Genomic DNA, 16,936 nt, shown 5'->3' with positions numbered 1-16,936 from the left:
TTCAAGCATTGTCATTACTTTTGTTATCATGGTGGATTTTAAGAACACTTATTTAAAAGGCAATGAAGCTATTGAAAGACTACCTTCCCTTTCTACTTGATGATATCTACTTTATAAAACATTTTGGTGGCAGTTACAGTACAGTAAACTACTTCTATTAATTGAATACGATCATACTGTACATCTTCTACATATTTTTCAAATGCTTTCATTCCTTTATGCATTCTGACCTAGAGGTGAGCAATACACAGAATTTTCAATGTGATTCAATAAGAAATTTAAGAAAGATCAATATGCAAAAAATCACTGCTACGATCTTCAGTACTTATATTTGATTTTTCACAACTTCTTCTGAAAGAAAAGTAAAATCTGCAAATTCTTTTGAACACTTATGTTGTCTGGCAGTGATGATGACAAAAAAATTGTTTGGTTTTACAGGGGATGACAGTTCAAGTAGTACACCATCTAAAGGTTAACACATGTTACTACATATGAACCGGTCATCCAAGCATGCATGGCACCTGCAATGTGCCCTTTCACCTCTCTGGCCCCTGCTAAGCAAAGTTCTATAAAATATCTGCTGTTGCACTGCATGCTGTATGAGTGGACAAGCAGCAGGTGGAAGGGCATTACAAAGCACACTTTCACCTGCTTCACTTACGCCCTAAAAATTCAACTTGTCAGTGGTCAGAGAACAATAGTAACAAATAATTCAAACCCAAAGTGAGACAACCATGCAGCGTAAGCCCACATCTATGTGCCTCACACAGTCTCCTTTTATCCACAGAAGGATCAAGGAGAACTTTCTTCAACTTCAGGAGTCCATATGACTAGAGTGCATTTGTTCAGATATTTACTTTCAGTTCAGTTTTCTAATCTTTTGTGTAGGGTAATTAAAAGAGAATGAATGAATGAATCAATGCGTGAAAACTACAGGGTGCACAGGAGAGGTTTATCAGAATGCACACCTCATTGTATATTATGGCAGGAAATGCCAGTTGATGCCTTCTCAGAAAACAACAAAAAGGTGAATTTGCAGGGGACAACAGTATGTATTAATTAATTGCAAAACACTGCATGGAAAGATTAAAAAATGGCAAAATCCTCCTTAGTCCAGTGATCCATCCTGCCAAGTATCAATACTATACGATAGTGATGGTGTTATAATGGTTCCCTTGATACAAGCATAGCAAAATGTGAATGTCATAGTACACCTCAACATTGTTGCATTACTTTATTGCAGTAGTTTACTAATTCATGAATATCTTTTTACAGCAGGGTATTGTTCAATGTCATATTTGGCACATGTCTGAAAAAAATAAATGGAATGTTTAAAGGAACACGAGAAGGAATTATTTTAATGATGATGCATGTTGAGGTCAACATAAACAAGCATTTGCAGGTAGGATAAAAATTTTTGGAGAAGACCTTCATTGCCGTGATTAGACAGCTGAGGAAGGATGCCTCCAATAGTGAGCAGCATGGAAAGAAGTAACAAGCTGAAGGTAAATGACAGTAAGTTAAAAGGTGCACTAGTCTTGGGGACACCAGTTTAGTCTGCTCTTACCTATGCTAGTGAGTCCCAATCACAAGCAGAGGAGCAGCACAATCACAAGCTGGGACCACTCGTAGTTAGCGCTTTAGTATGTGTGTTCACTTTATGGTGTGTGGGAGTTGGGCAAAAAAACTACAAATCTAAGGAGACCCACTCACCCCATAATGATAGAGGTATAAAGTGGTGACCAGTTGGTTTAAGAGAAAGAAAAACAGAAAATTTATAAAGAACAAGAAAAAAATACTGTGCAAAGAAATTATAAATAGGAGAACTTGGGAAAAATGTTTAAAAAGGGGAAATGCTAGAGTACAATGGGCTGTGATCGAAGTTACATAGGACTGTTTGGGAAAGCATAAGTAAGGATTTATTAGAAGAGTGCAAAGAAGTATTAACTGATGAATGAAGTTCTGAAATCAATGGAACTAGGTGTCATTTTTATTTACAAAACAATGCAAACAGTTCCAGAACAAGACAAGATTTAAATTAGAGCACTAGTAATTGAAAAATATATCACATATATTAATGGAGATCAATACCGTATGTGACATTCTGGAAGGAAGGATACTGAGAGCTTGTGGAGTTTATGAATAAAAGAACCTTTATAGTTACAAACTGTTGTCATTCATTAAAATAGCATAAGTGAAATGTTAAAGTAAAATGAGACTGTGAGGTTCTTTGTTCTCTTTAGTACATGTAATCAATAGCAAATATAACAGAGAAAAGTTACAAATTACAAGGAAACAGAAACCAAAGGGGAAAATGTTTTCCTCCATAGCGACAGCATAACACAGTTGTGTTAAGACAAAAGAAGAGCTGATCAAATTACAAAATGCACAGAAAACCGTAACTTGTCAGGTTCCAAAGTAAAGGCACAGGGAAATGAGAATGCGTTCAGCGATGAAAAGGGGCAGAGAAAATAATACAGTTAAAATAACAAATATGGTAAGTATATCAAGAATGTTGCATGAAAATAAAGAGAGAGGGAAACAAAATAAAGTCTGCTGTAAAACAGCAAAATATCAATAGAAGTTTCACAGCTAAAAACAATACCTTATCATGACTTACAAACCTGAGCGCACATTAAGATCTCAAGATGCCGGTCTGCTTATGATTCCAAGGATTTATAAAATAACAGTGGGAGGTCGAGCTTTTAATTACAGGGTCTGCCTGCTTCTATACGAGATGCCCCTTCGGTCTCAGCTTGTAAATCCCGGCTGAAGACTCACTACTTCAGTTTAGCATATCCGGACTAGAGCTGCTGATTAACTGTACAGACTGCATCTCTGTTGTTAGTCATTATCACTAAAACATAAGTAACATGATAATTATAATTGAATACTAACCCTCACCTATTCTGTTTCTGTTCTCAGTACTCAAATGTGGTAATTGGTGCCACGGCCCACCTGACAAGTTGTTTGCCTGCCTGTAGTAAAGTCATCCCTGATGGAGGATCACAGGAATCATGGGAAAGAGGGGTCCTTTCATCAGATTGGCTGGCCCAGCACTGTTTCAGACGTGGAATGGCCAAATGGGGGAGGCAACTTGATGGATGAGGTCTCCAGGAGTCTAAAAATATCCAAATCTTATTATGTGATATCATCTACTGTTAAATTCTGCTCCGTACTTCTAAAATGTTTTATTTTTATGCTGTATTGAGGATTTGCTCTGTTCTGTGTATTGTATTGTATTGATATTGACTCCCTTCTTTTGACACCCACTGCACGCCCAACTTACCTGGAAAGGGGTCTCTCTTTGAACTGCCTTTCCCAAGGTTTCTTCCATTTTTCCCTACAAGGTTTTTTGGGAGTTTTTCCTTGTCTTCTCAGAGAGTCAAGGCTGGGGGGATGTCAAGAGGCAGGGCCTGTTAAAGCCCATTGCGGCACTTTCTGTGTGATTTTGGGCTATACAAAAATAAACTGTATTGTATTGTAAACTGTAATGTGAGTATTTCACATGAGCATGCATTTTGCAACTGTCCCCTGGTTCAATGAGATATAATAAATAAAAGACAGTGAACGAAAACATACAGTATTTAACAGGAGTTTTTAAAAAGAGTGTAGAAGAGTTATGTTTTGAATACAGTAGTATAATACTTAAGCAGCCGCAGCAAAAGATTTTTCAACAAATAAAATGGAGACAGCAGCTGACAATAATGCAAAATGTTAGCCCTACTGTAGCAAATTAAGCTTGAGTTTCATACTGTTTTTAAAAGATTACAAGGTGTTCAAACATGAAATTGATAAGGATATGGGGAAATATAGAAAACTGACAAAATTCATAGAAAAAGAATTGCTGATACAATTGGTAGATTATGCTTTCACTCATTAGGCCTTTAATGATGGAATATCAAAAACTTACTTGAATTTGTTAGTAAACAATATAAAAATTTTGCAAGGTCAAGAATTAAATAAAGAATTTAATCAAACAAGCTAGCACAATGGTTAGCACTACTACAGTTTAACGTTTAAATCCTATGTCCACTTTTTGCCTGTATGGAGATGGCCCATTCTTTACGTATCATGATCGGTTTTCCATCTAAATCCCAAAGATGTACATATTAGGTTGACAGGTGATTTTAAAGTGGGCCTGTATGAGTGTGTGTGTGTGTGTGTGTGTGTGTGTGAACTACGTCACTTGGGGTAGACACCTTACCTGATGGGAAAAAGCAAGTCTTTTGCATTAGAGTAAAAGATTTAGAGCTGCTGCTTTTCAAAATTGCTACATTACCCTCAGCTGCAAACTGTTCTAGTGAAGGCCAGAGATCCTATTCTGATGAGGACCAGAGGACAAATCCTTCTAAAAACAGCAGAGGTGTAGTCTTTCACGCATAAAAAGAAATGGGACAGGAGACACCCTTAGTGGAGTCCAATGCTCACAATGAACCAGCTTGACTAAATGGCAAGTATGCAATATTACTTAATGGCCCACATTCTTGATTCCCTGCATGGTTGTTAGATTTTCCAAGTCCACAAATCACATGTGACTGTCAAACTCCCCCAACACCCTGATATTAATTGCAAGGAGTTGGCCACAGTGCTCCATATGGATCTGAGATTCAATCATTAAACAGAATCTCCATATCCTGACATAGGCTTTTCCAGGGAGACAGAGGAGGGTGATTCTTCGATAACTGAAACACCCTCTTCTCTCCTTTTTACAAATGCACAGCAACACTTCAGTCTGCCTCTTTCCTCCTCATCTTTTACACTACACTAAAGAGACATGCTAGCCAAAACATCCCCAACCCCCCAACATGTACTCTCAGCATTTCCAGTGAGATCTCATACAAGCCATATCGCCTTTCCACTATGATGTTTTTTTAAACAATGTAGCACCCTCTGTCATAGAAATGGACACAACACCAAACAATGTTTCTAGCACTGCCACCACTGAGGAAGGTGAACCGTCCATATTTAGAAGTTCTACTAAGTGCTAAGAAACCTAACACAACTTTGATAATGCAAGTAAACTTCACTTTCCTTCTCTTATTTTCCACAGCACTTGAGACTTAAGTATACTTTACTTGCCTCGGGGAAGGGGTTCCCAAAAAGTGGTGGTGTTTCAGGGAGTGTATCAAAGAAGGCTGTGTTGCGATTTGCCAAAACTGAGTGAGGTGCGTCGTGCGACTTTACCATAGTGCAATCACTGTCTTGCAGTGTGCCGTCATATGCAGGTTGTTTATTAGTTAGTGCTCCTGTTCTATGATATGAAAAGAACCAAACATTACGCATGCAGTTGTCACTGAATCATCCGCAGAAATGCATATTCTTATGGGTTCCTTGTTGCGAGGGGAGTGTTTATAAAGGGAAATAACTTTTTTTAAGAGAATGGAATTTGGACCTTGCAATGATCTCTAGAGAAAGGTGAGGCCTAGTATTGATTTCTGTGATCATGAAACGCCACTGATTTCGAAGTCTGATTGACATTTTTTCCATTTTGGGGGGACAAGGGGGACTGAATGGCATGCAACACCTGCTGCATACACACAGCCATTCTCTCTTGCGGTCCTGGCAGTAGTGCAGCATTTTAACGGTGTGGTGCATCTGTTTTTGATCTATAGTGTTATCGGGGGACAAAGCTTGTCAACTGTGTTTCATTGCTCAGCGGTGTGCCAACATCTGTTGCTTCATTGGGGTCTCCAATCCTCCAAACCTCTTGATCATTAATTGTATGCCATTTTCTCGTGCCACTTGATAGTTTGCGGGATACCCAAGCCCTGGATCATCAATCGACTGTCTAAGCTTCAAGGAGGACACATTTACAAGACTGTTGAGATTTATAAAGGTAAATTGCTCAATTTATATTTAAATTTTGAGTTAAAAGCTTATTGTTTTTGTGTAAAATTTGTTCAGCTGCAGTACTGCATGCGGTTCAATCTGTGGTTTGATATTTGACTTCTTCATCTTCAAATGTGATATTACTTTTTTAATAGGAACCATAGTTTATCTAAGCTCTCTTCCCATACTGTAAGTCATGGGAAGCAGCCAAATAAGGGGCTTTTAGTACATTCCTAGCTGACAATGTTTCAGTTAATACTAGAGTGCAGTTCCCAGCAACATGAAGAAGCAACAACCAACTTCAGATCATGAGTGTCTCTCTCTTTCTTTCTATGACCATCCTATTTACTACAAATTCCTTTTTAGGACTTTGATAAATGACAACATGCTGCAATGCAGAATAAAAGTGTGATGCTGGAATTTATTTGCACTTTCAGTAATAACATTTAATAACTGAAGAACAGCTCTAATAAGAAGTGAGTGTTTAGTGTTTTTGAGTACAGGTTTTTATTATCTTTCTGTCTAAGGTGTTTAGTTATTTATTTCAAACAGACATAACCATATTTATTTCCCATAATGAAATAATAACATTTACCAAGACAATGTTCTAAAAGATGAATGCTCCTTAAGATTAAAATGGAGTAAATGAGGAGAGATGCATGGAAGAAGGAAGAAAGAGTGGTGTGTGGGTTATGGAAATGTGAAGTCACCCAAAAAGTGAGTGGTAAATGATACATTATATTGTATCATTTATATTAAATATTATACACACAACATACAGTATATACAACTGGTAATGCATTTTATTAAAGGAAACAGGGAAGTGGTAAATGATTTGGTACTAATTAACTACATTAAAAAAGGAAAAAAAAAATACAGTATGGGTGACAATCACAGAAATATGAATAATTTTTCAAAATGTTTGGTGGAAGAGAGAGGAGCCACAACTGAGGAAAATGTATGTCATTGGCAAGGGAATAAATGAGGGTATTGGTAGGAAGACAAACGCATTGAAAAGACTGAGGTGAAGCTCAAATATTAGGCAAAGTGCATGGCCAATAGCGGACCTTGTATTAGACATGAAAGTTGATTATAGTAAAAAGGGAATGAAATGTAACCATATATTATAGTGTCTGGTCTTAATTAATTTCAGACAAAAAAATAGATGCACATTTAATCTGGATTTTTTCTGTGTTCCTCTTTTCCATATGTTTCCTGTACATTGGCTGGTTATTAGAATTTCAATTGTTGTACTTTCTCATATTCAGAAGCCGAATTATGTTAAATGTCTTGATTTTGAGAATCACCAGTCTATCAGTGCGAGGTGAGCTTTGGTCCAACTCAAGCTGCACTCAAGCAGCTTGCTTGTTTACTACAATGCCATTTAAAAAGGAGAAAGGCAAGAAAGGTGAGTTTCACAGTGTTACAGAAGTATGACTTCCGTATCATGCCATATGGACCCTGATTTAATGTCTGGCTGTTCTTCTTCTGGGGTCTCTTAATTCCCCACCATTGTTGAGCCTTTATAACTCATAAAAGGGACAATGTCATAATACAATACTAGGCCTAAACCACCATTGTAATAGAGTTATTTTTTCTCTCTGGTTAAACTTTTATGGCAGGTGGGTATGCAGAACTTTTGCCAGTGAGTAGAAATGAGAGCTTTCACAAAAAAAACACTTTTACTAAAAAAGGTTAGTAGGCCAGTCAACCAAAACAGGAACCAGGAGAACCAGGATGCAGGCACAAAACTTAGTCAAAACATCTGCAGGAAGATGAAATACAGACTGGGAAAAGCCAACAGTTAAACTGCTAAGCAAAGATGAAATGAAGGGTTTGCAAACAAAGGCTACACATACAAGAGGCATGAAAGCCAGCAAAGTTAAAGACAAAAGGTTAATGAAGGATTACATCTTAAGTGTTTGAAAGCCCATCTAGATAAAACAGCAAACTGAAATCAGACCACTCTTAGGTGAAGTCTGAATAATTAAACAGGAGGAATGGAGACAGTTGTAAATGTCATGCCAGTAATGTGTCACTGCACAGGCAAGTACATTCCAGAGGTGAGGTCCAAAAAAATAAATGTGTTCAATAATGAAATGAAGTTGGAGCATTGCTATAAATACTGACATAATGTTTTCTCTGTACTAATGAGTTAAAGGAAACAATTGTCAGTAAAGCAATCCCAATTACTTACAGTGAGCAATGTCCCGAAGTGCTTCACAGAACTTGGGAAACTTCAGTATTGAAGCAATGTCTCCCTTGTGCTGAATACTACAGCAGGTACAGAGGCAGGACAGTGGAGGGTATCAAGTCAAAGATAATAGTGAATAAGAAGATTTCTGGTTCAAATTTGTTATCAGGTGTGCAGAGTACTGTGAATTTACTACTTGCATGCCTAACCAACAAGGAACATCTCACCACTGTCCGCTGTCATGGTCAGCAAGGATCTATCAGCTAAACCTCTGAATCATTCAGAAAACTGGAACTTCTGGTTGCTTTACTCCGTTTTGCATGCACATTTTGCAGATAATTTTTCTTTTAGAAACCTCTGGCTGCAGTAATTGTTGTTCAAGCTAGCTGTAAATTTTAGCTTAAACATTTATTTTTATTATTTAGTCATACTCATATGCAGAGCTCATTAATCATAGAAATTAATTTTAATTAACGCAGAAAATCAGATAAGAATCAATTCTCATTTATATTTATATATTGGCAACGTCCATATCATTCATAATGGCAACGAGATAAAGAACATCATGATGGTGTAAGTACAGTAATTAATGATTAAATATCATATTTAGAAAGAAATTATAGAGAAAGAAAAATGTGAGCTAGTCCAACATTGGTTCTGATCCACACTGCCACACTAAATTTTTTGGCAAAAAATTGAATGAATCTGACATAGTTAAGTGAGAGAAGAAAAACCAAGTCATCTCATTAAGAGACATTTTAATAATGGCAATGAGCAACTTTTAATTACAAAACTGATTTGGGAAAAGAAAACAGAACTCAGAACTGGCACTCCGTCTGAGGGCTATTAAATTTGAATTGTCGTTAAACTATATATTCTGCCATGTGGGCTACAAAGCACAAGAATGGAAAGAAACAATCATTGCTGAAGAGATATTTTTGCTAAACCCCATTCCTCATGGAAACTCACTGCAGGAAAGACCACTGGCAGCATTTTGTGGTCAATGCCATATAACTACTTAACCTCACTGAATGCTTAAAAGCAGCAGGCAGTTGTAAAAGTAGTTATGTTGGTTTTGCTTGATATTATTTGACAATATATTCCATACAATGACTCAAAGACATTTCTAGTCATATGAATGATGTTGTATGCACTTTCAAATCCCGATTCATACTTACCTCACTGTGACCTGCCCGTTAAACAAACGTCACTATACTGAACTAATTCCCATGCTTGCTAGGAAAGACCATTTTCTACCAGCAAGTGAGAAATTATTTCCTATATTACATTCCTTCACTGACAGATAAAGCAGTTTTCTAGTTGCTAACAACATGCTTTGGAAAACTGTTTTACATTTCTCCAGACCGCTGACTAACAGCCTTTGGCAAAAACATGAAAATGAATAGGATTATGCTTTTTTTTCCAGTGGTTTAGAAGGATGATGCCAGCAGTGGGAATCATTGCCTTAATTCATTGTCTGCCTTTCTCTTTCTTACCTTAAGCTTTTGTTCATAGCCTTCTAGTGCCTCCATGACCATGCACACGGCCTCCATGGAGCGCTCCAGCCTCCCATCCACACCATTAAATCGGTACATGCTGCCTGAAATGTCCACCAACAACTGCAGACGCTTTGGCTTCTGTTGTGGAGTACCAAGCTTGAAAAAGAAAGGAAGGCAAAAGCTTACAGCAGTGTTTAAAGGACAAAAGGGAATATTTTGCAACAAACACATTTAGAATACAGGCAAATATTATAATAGATTTAATAAAATAAGGCCTTTTTGCCAGACAAACTTTCATTTCTACACAAAAAAAGAAAAATTAATTGGGGAAATAAACATACACCTGCTGCCTGTAATCCGTGCCAGATCTGTGCCTATCCAAGCGGATAAGTTCTTCATTACTGCATGCTTTATTTTCTTGTCCTACCGTGCATCAAACATTTTTTCTGCACTTGCTTCCCTCTCTTATTTGCACCAGGTGAAACTTTCATTTTGCTGCCCACTCCATGTTTATAGAAGCCAGGAGGATGCTATTCTTTTATACAGCCAGTCCTGAGGTGTTACTGACCACATACTGTAACTAATTCACTCTTGTGCCGAATTTCCTCAGCACTTGCTGATGATGAATTTTGCTGTGCTTTGTGTGATTTTCAATTTCTTCAATAACATCAACACTTATTGAATGTTCCTTTTTGCCTTCATGATATAGTTTCTATAAGGCATTGCACTAACCAGCTGTAGGACTGATTTAGATATGCACAGCCTGCACTCTACTCTGAGCTTACATGGATTCCAATCAAATGAATGTGACTTGTAACAAGAAATGAAACCAGACTGTTGACACGTAACAATTGCCAGTATTATTTTTTATGTAAAAATGTATTATATTTATTATTTTATGTTATTTTTAAAGATCCCACAGTGTAAGCTAATCATAGCACACTTATTCAAATATATCCAATAACTGCATTAAAGGCACTTTAGTGTGTAGAAGCAGAAAACGTAATTCAATAAAAGACTTTTTGGTATTAGATCCTGTTTGCAAGCAGAAGGGATTTGCCTAAACAACTTTAGGAGGGACGCATGAGGCCTTTAATGTGTCCTTGCTGGGGCCTCCAGAACAAAAAGGGAAAGCACGGCTCAGTCTTCTTTTCTTCTCGTATTTTTTTTTTTCTTTTTTCATTTTACTTCCATGGAGAATTCAGAGTACTTTGTTAGTTAAACATTTCCTGACCCACCCTTGTACTGTCTGCACTCTTAATAAAATCAACTCTGATGGAGAAAACAGTGGGCTTGGAGAATGGAACACACTGCTAATGTTTAGCTTGTCATGGCTTTAATCTATAAAACAGCTAAAAGCGCCCTTTGTTTGAAGTGTTTGGTTTATGAACACAGTGATCTCCCTGCCAAGTTTCTCAGAATCTTTTCTTTGCTGATTACCTTTTGGATTATGTGTAATCTAGTTTCAATTAAAAGCTACATCTTACTTTCCCTCCTGTGCCTGATATCTGTTCTATTGTCTTATATTAATCTCTGCATGATGTAAGATAAAACTCAGCCAGCAATTGTAGCTAATTCATGTAGACCACTTTTACTGAATGTATTTTGACAGCTGTAACTGAATATTTAATCCCTATTCTTCCATTACTCATGTTTACATATAAGCATAAGCAGGCAATGGTGGTGGAGTAGTTAATCCAGGGTTGAAATCCTGGAGCTTTCATCCTTTTGCGTTTTTTTCTAAGTACTCCCACTTTCTTCCACAAAGTACAGATGTGCAAGTTAATTGGAGTCTCTAAAAGTGGCCTGTCGTAAGTGAGAGTAGGAGTGAATTAGTGTGGGAGTGTGCACGATGGATGATGGAGTAGAGATTCTCCTGCTCAGTTCCTGCCATGTACATAATGCAAGTGAAATAGGGAATATGAATTTACTGTAGACACTCAACCCACACTGTAGTGGTATAGTAAGGATAGAGCATTGTTGTGTAATGTAGAGGATATATTGTACACATCTTCTAGTGAATCCAACACATAATGTTTATAATAAACCATTTTTCTACGGAATCAATGAAGATTTTGTCCCTAAGATTCTGTATATACTTTTCAACCAAAATTTGCTCAGCTCCTGTCAGCTGTCCTCCCTAAAGTAATGTCTTGGGCACACTAACAAGAAATATTTTGAAAACTTTTAGGCCTAATTTTGTTAATACAAAACAAACATAGTCACCTTGAAATACATATTTGCTACCAGATATTGTAATTGTTCAGGTGACAGGAGAATCCAAACAAACCTTCCTTTTTTAATATTTGTGGCAGATAAAGTGGACTTAATTAGAGGAAAACTGAGACGTTATGACAGGGTTTAAGTGAGATGTGAAGAATGAGGATTTAGAGAAATAACTACCAAAACCAAAATATTAATCAAAATTTGTTATCTAAATAATTTCAGAAGTTTAAACAGTCAATATTGTCACGTGTACAAAATACAATAGAAGCCTTACCAGCATCAAACTAACCCCACTGGTTTTTGTTTGAAGCAAATTTCTATTGTATGAAAAGAAAATTAGTCTTTCCTTTACTTTTCATAAAAAGTTCAAACCTCAAATACACTGCTTTCTTTTATAGTGCAGTAGGCATTGGGTAAAGCTGCTAATAATAATATGATGGTGTTCATGTGAAATGATGCATTAAATGGTAGTGCTAAAGGAAAAAAATACACTAAACATAATGGCAACCTCATGACATCCTAAATATAACCATAGAAGTAAGCAATAAAATTATAAATAAAAATAGTAACCCAGAATCATTACAAATGGTGGTGAGTTTTGTGGTCAGTCTTTTCAAGTGAATGTTTACTAGAAGACTAGCATAGGCCTGGTTTGCAAAACTGACATGGAAAGTTCACATCCCTCTGCGCTGGAGAGGTTCCATTCCTTGAATGATTTCAAAGCAAACAACAAACTACCTTTACACTGCAACAATCACCAGTTTCCTTGGTAACTGGAAGGCAGCACATTTCAAAAAAGTTATAAAACGTACCTCTGATATGTTTCTGTAAAACTCATTTAGATGCACCCGGTAAATGTGCTACTGACTCAAATATATGTTTTGTGTGTCTGTATGAATATTTTCTACCTAACTCCTTTCTAAGCTAACTGTATTGTGAATAACAGCAATAAAAGATGCAATCAAGAAACACACAATTAATGCCTTGGAAAGAGAAAAGATATTAGCTCCTCTTCCAGATTAATCTATTAATATCTTTAATTGGAATCCTGGCCTAATGTTTTCATTTCATCATAGCTCCAAAACTCTGATTTATTTGGCAATATGGATGCTTATTCTTAATAATCTTCATAATTTTTCTAATCAGCAGGTGCTGTCTTTATTTTTCTTCTCCTCTTGGTGTTTAGTGGGCACTGTCATTTTGATTGCATTATCACTTATGGTTTTGGAATGCAGTGTAACCATAGAAAAGATGTGTCATTAGCAACGGTGGACCCTACTTTACCAGCTTATATTTTTTAGATAGGGTCATTGACATTTGCCTGCATTATAATGTGATGCAGGGGTAACCAGTGAGGGTCTGGATGGCTAACAGGGTAAGAACAAACAAAATCTGCATTGCTAAAATTATTTTTTTTTTTGCCTGCTTGCTCAAAATAGCCATACTTAAATGTAATCATTTATTTAATATTTAGGCACATTAAAAAATAAAAAGGGTTAATGACACCATATGCAAACCATCACCTCTGGGTCCTTCTCTCCTCTCCTCTTGTAAATGTTTTTTTCCCCTGTTAGTCCATCGATAATCTTGGCATCATCCAATTCACCAACTGCCTGGTTTTTTAGCCACTGCCTCTCTTTTCCTTTAGCCTAAAAGAAATGGAAAACAATCAGCAGTAGTCATCATCAACTTTATTGTATTGATTTTTTTTTGGCCTGTGACCAATCTTTTATTGAACATTTAATGTAACATTTGCTGCTGGTACAGGAGCATTAGAAAGACTATAACATATGATGCCAGAATGTCAAATACCAATTGCTTTATGTGGTCCATTCAACCAATGATCAAACCGGTTTAATTCTATTGGTTGGCTCAAGCTAGAGCACTGGGTGAAAAGCAAGGACCCTTAGCAGGGTGCCAGTTCAACTTACATTCTGTGATGCACTCAAAAAAAGCTGTCATTTGCAGTAGATAGATTCAAAAGTATTTTGAGCTAACACTCACACAGAAATAATTGCAGAAATGAGGTTCACTTGTAACATCTGCTGTATTATATATGTACAGGTAAAATGCCATTACAATGAACTCCCAGGGACCTAAAAAATATTTCGTTGTAACGAAAATTTCGTTTTAATGAGATTCTGTATTTGTTACTATAGTTCTTTCTTTAACTTGTGTCCAAGCGTTTGCAATCATTTCAATAGCTTTTGTGGCGGGCGGCCGGGTCCCATGCCCGGCTGGGATGTCCCTTCTACACATGTTCCAGAGGAGCAATCATGGACTGCTCAATACCTTCCCCGGGATGCTTGGTGGCAGCCTCCCTGGCTGAGGATGGTGCCTCAGTTTCCCACAGGGCTCCATGGGAAATGGAGTTCTCCACAGCCCTGTTGGGATCTGGGATGGCCGCCAGGGGGTGCTGCATGGGTCCCTGAGCCAGCCTGGACTATAAAAAGGACTGGCAACCACCACTCTGGAGCCAGAATTGGGAGGAAGTGGACGAGATTGACAAGGAGAAGTGGTGGTGCTAAACGGAAGTGTAGTTGGGTTTGGATTTGTGCTTACTGGGACTGTATTGCCTTTGGGGTTCACGGGGAAGATGTGCCCCACAGGTGAAGAAAATCTTTTCTTGGATTTTACACGTGCCTCTGTGTCAGTCTGTGCCGGATCGGGCACTATATAGTAATACTTTAACACTTCTTTCGCATTAATTTTAATTTCCTCCTGCCTACGTTATACTGACGAGAATTTTTCTCAGCATTTCCTTTGTGATAATACACATTCAGGGTGCGAATAATGCCCAAATCCAATGGCTGAAGCACTGCTGTGCAGTTGGGTGGGAGGAATTCAAAGCGACCATTATCTAAATGTGGGAGCATGTTGTGTGTAGCACAGTTATCAATCAGAAGCCGAATCATCCTTTTCTTCTTCTTCATATTGTGAGGTTTCTGAACACTTATGAGACCCCACCCCACACTCCCCACCCAATGGGAATGACACGCTGAAGTGCGTGCCGAAGCACAGTTGCAGCGTGTGTAGAAGATTGTTTGTCCGTTGCTGGGGCAGGGCAACAGCAGGCTCACAGGTGCAGTGAGGTGCCACAGAAGTAAATCCTAAAAGATCGGGGTCACGCTGTATGTCCCTGTCTTGCACCCCAAGTCTCAGTACTTTAGCAAAACCAACTTTATTCAGCTTGAAACAGGAACAGCAGGGTTATTTATTGTAGCATGATCTGCCACTCTGCTATACACAGACACAGCAATCAGACAGGGTCGTGGTCAGGTCAGTGACCAAATAATCCTGTTATCTGCATTTACAATGTACGCGCTCCTAACCTTGCATCACCCATCGAGATCTTTTCTGTTTACTTTGGCGGAGAGATGCGACGCAGCATAGGTGTGAGCCTGCTACTGCCCCGTACAGACGTGTAGATCGCACTTTGGGACGCTCTTCGGCGTGTTGTCCAGTTGGAGGAGGTCCCAGGAGAGTTAAGAAACCTCACATTTTCTTGAATGAGTGCCACATTAATATGAATGTTTCTTGAACGAGCATCACTGAACCACATACAGTTAGGTCCATAAATATTTGGACAGAGACAACTTTTTTCTAATTTTGGTTCTGCACATTACCACAATGAATTTTAAATGAAACAACTCAGATGCAGTTGAAGTGCAGACTTTCAGCTTTAATTCAGTGGGTTGAACAAAAAGACTGCATACAAATGTGAGGCAACTAAAGCATTTTTTAACACAATCCCTTTATTTCAATGGCTCAAAAGTAATTGGACAAATTAAATAACTGGAAATAAAATGTTAATTTCTAATACAGTACTTGGTTGAAAACCCTTTGCTGGCAATGAGAATCTGAAGTCTTGAACTCATGGACATCAACAGATGCTGGGTTTCCTTCTTTTTAATGCTCTGCCAGGCCTTTACTGCAGTGGCTTTCAGTTGCTGTTTGTTTGTGGGCCTTTCTGTCTGAAGTTTAGTCTTCAACAAGTGAAATGCATGCTCAATTGGGTTAAGATCAGGTGACTGACTTGGCCATTCAAGAATTTTCCACTTCTTTGCTTTAATAAACTCCTGGGTTGCTTTGGCTGTATGTTTTGGGTCATTGTTCATCTGTATCGTGAAACGCTGCCTAATCAATTTGACTGCATTTAGCTGGATTTGAGCAGACAGTATGTCTCTCAACACCTCAGAATTCATTCGGCTGCTTCTGTCCTGTGTCACATCATCAATAAACACTAGTGTCCCAGTGCCACTGGCAGCCATGCACGCCCAAGCCATCACACTGCCTCCACCGTGTTTTACAGATGATCTGATATGCTTTGTATAATGAGCGGTTCCACACCTTCTCCATACTTTTTTCTTGCCATCATTCTGGTAGAGGTTGATCTTGGTTTCATCTGTCCAAAGAATGTTTTTCCAGAACTGTGCTGGCTTTTTTAGATGTTCTTTAGCAAAGTCCAATCTAGCCTTTCTAATCTTGAGGCTTATGAGTGGCTTACACCTTGCAGTGCACCCTCTGTATTTACTTTCATGCAGTCTTCTCTTTATGGTAGACTTATATATCGATACGCTGACCCCCTGGAGAGTGTTGTTCACTTGGTTGGCGGTTGTGAAGGGGTTTCTCTTCACCATGGAAATGATTCTGCGATCATCCACCACTGTTGTCTTCCATGGACATCCAGGTCTTTTTGCGTTGCTGAGTTCACCAGTGCTTGCTTTCTTTCTCAGGATGTACCAAACTGTAGGTTTTGCCACTTGTAATATTGTAGCAATTTCTCGGATTGGTTTTTTCTGTTTTCTCAGCTTAAGGATGGCTTCTTTCACCTGCATGGTGAGCTCCTTTGACTGCATGTTGTCTGTTCACAGCAAAATCTTCCACATGCAAGCACCACACCTCAAATCAACTCCAGGCCTTTTATCTGCTTAATTGATAATGACATAACGACGGACTTGCCCACACCTGCCCATGAAATAGCCTTTGAGTCAATTGTCCAATTACTTTTGAGCCCCTGAAATGAAGGGATTGTGTTAAAAAATGCTTTAGTTGCCTCACATTTTTATGCAATCTTTTTGTTCAACCCACTGAATTAAAGCTGAAAGTCTGCATTTCAACTGCATCTGAGTTGTTTCATTTAAAATTCATTGTAGTAATGTACAGAACCAAAATTAGAAAAAAG

The 16,936-nt window shown here is 38.1% G+C and overlaps 1 protein-coding gene across 1 annotated transcript in view; it reads right to left on the bottom strand.

Moving 5' to 3' along the window:
* The window catches only part of vwa8 (von Willebrand factor A domain containing 8), a 482,517-nt gene that overhangs the window by 20,890 nt on the left and 444,691 nt on the right, over positions 1–16,936 (bottom strand). Inside the window, exons 41-42 of the mRNA XM_039745289.1 lie at positions 13,275–13,400; positions 9,523–9,681 (exon numbers count right to left, since the gene is read on the bottom strand). Coding sequence (XP_039601223.1) covers positions 9,523–9,681; positions 13,275–13,400 — 285 coding nt within the window. The remainder of the gene's footprint in view (positions 1–9,522; positions 9,682–13,274; positions 13,401–16,936) is intronic.

The sequence above is a fragment of the Polypterus senegalus genome, chromosome 2 (genome assembly GCF_016835505.1).
Source record: "Polypterus senegalus isolate Bchr_013 chromosome 2, ASM1683550v1, whole genome shotgun sequence".
Lineage (NCBI taxonomy): Eukaryota > Metazoa > Chordata > Cladistia > Polypteriformes > Polypteridae > Polypterus > Polypterus senegalus.
This window is presented reverse-complemented; position numbering and strand designations above follow the sequence as displayed.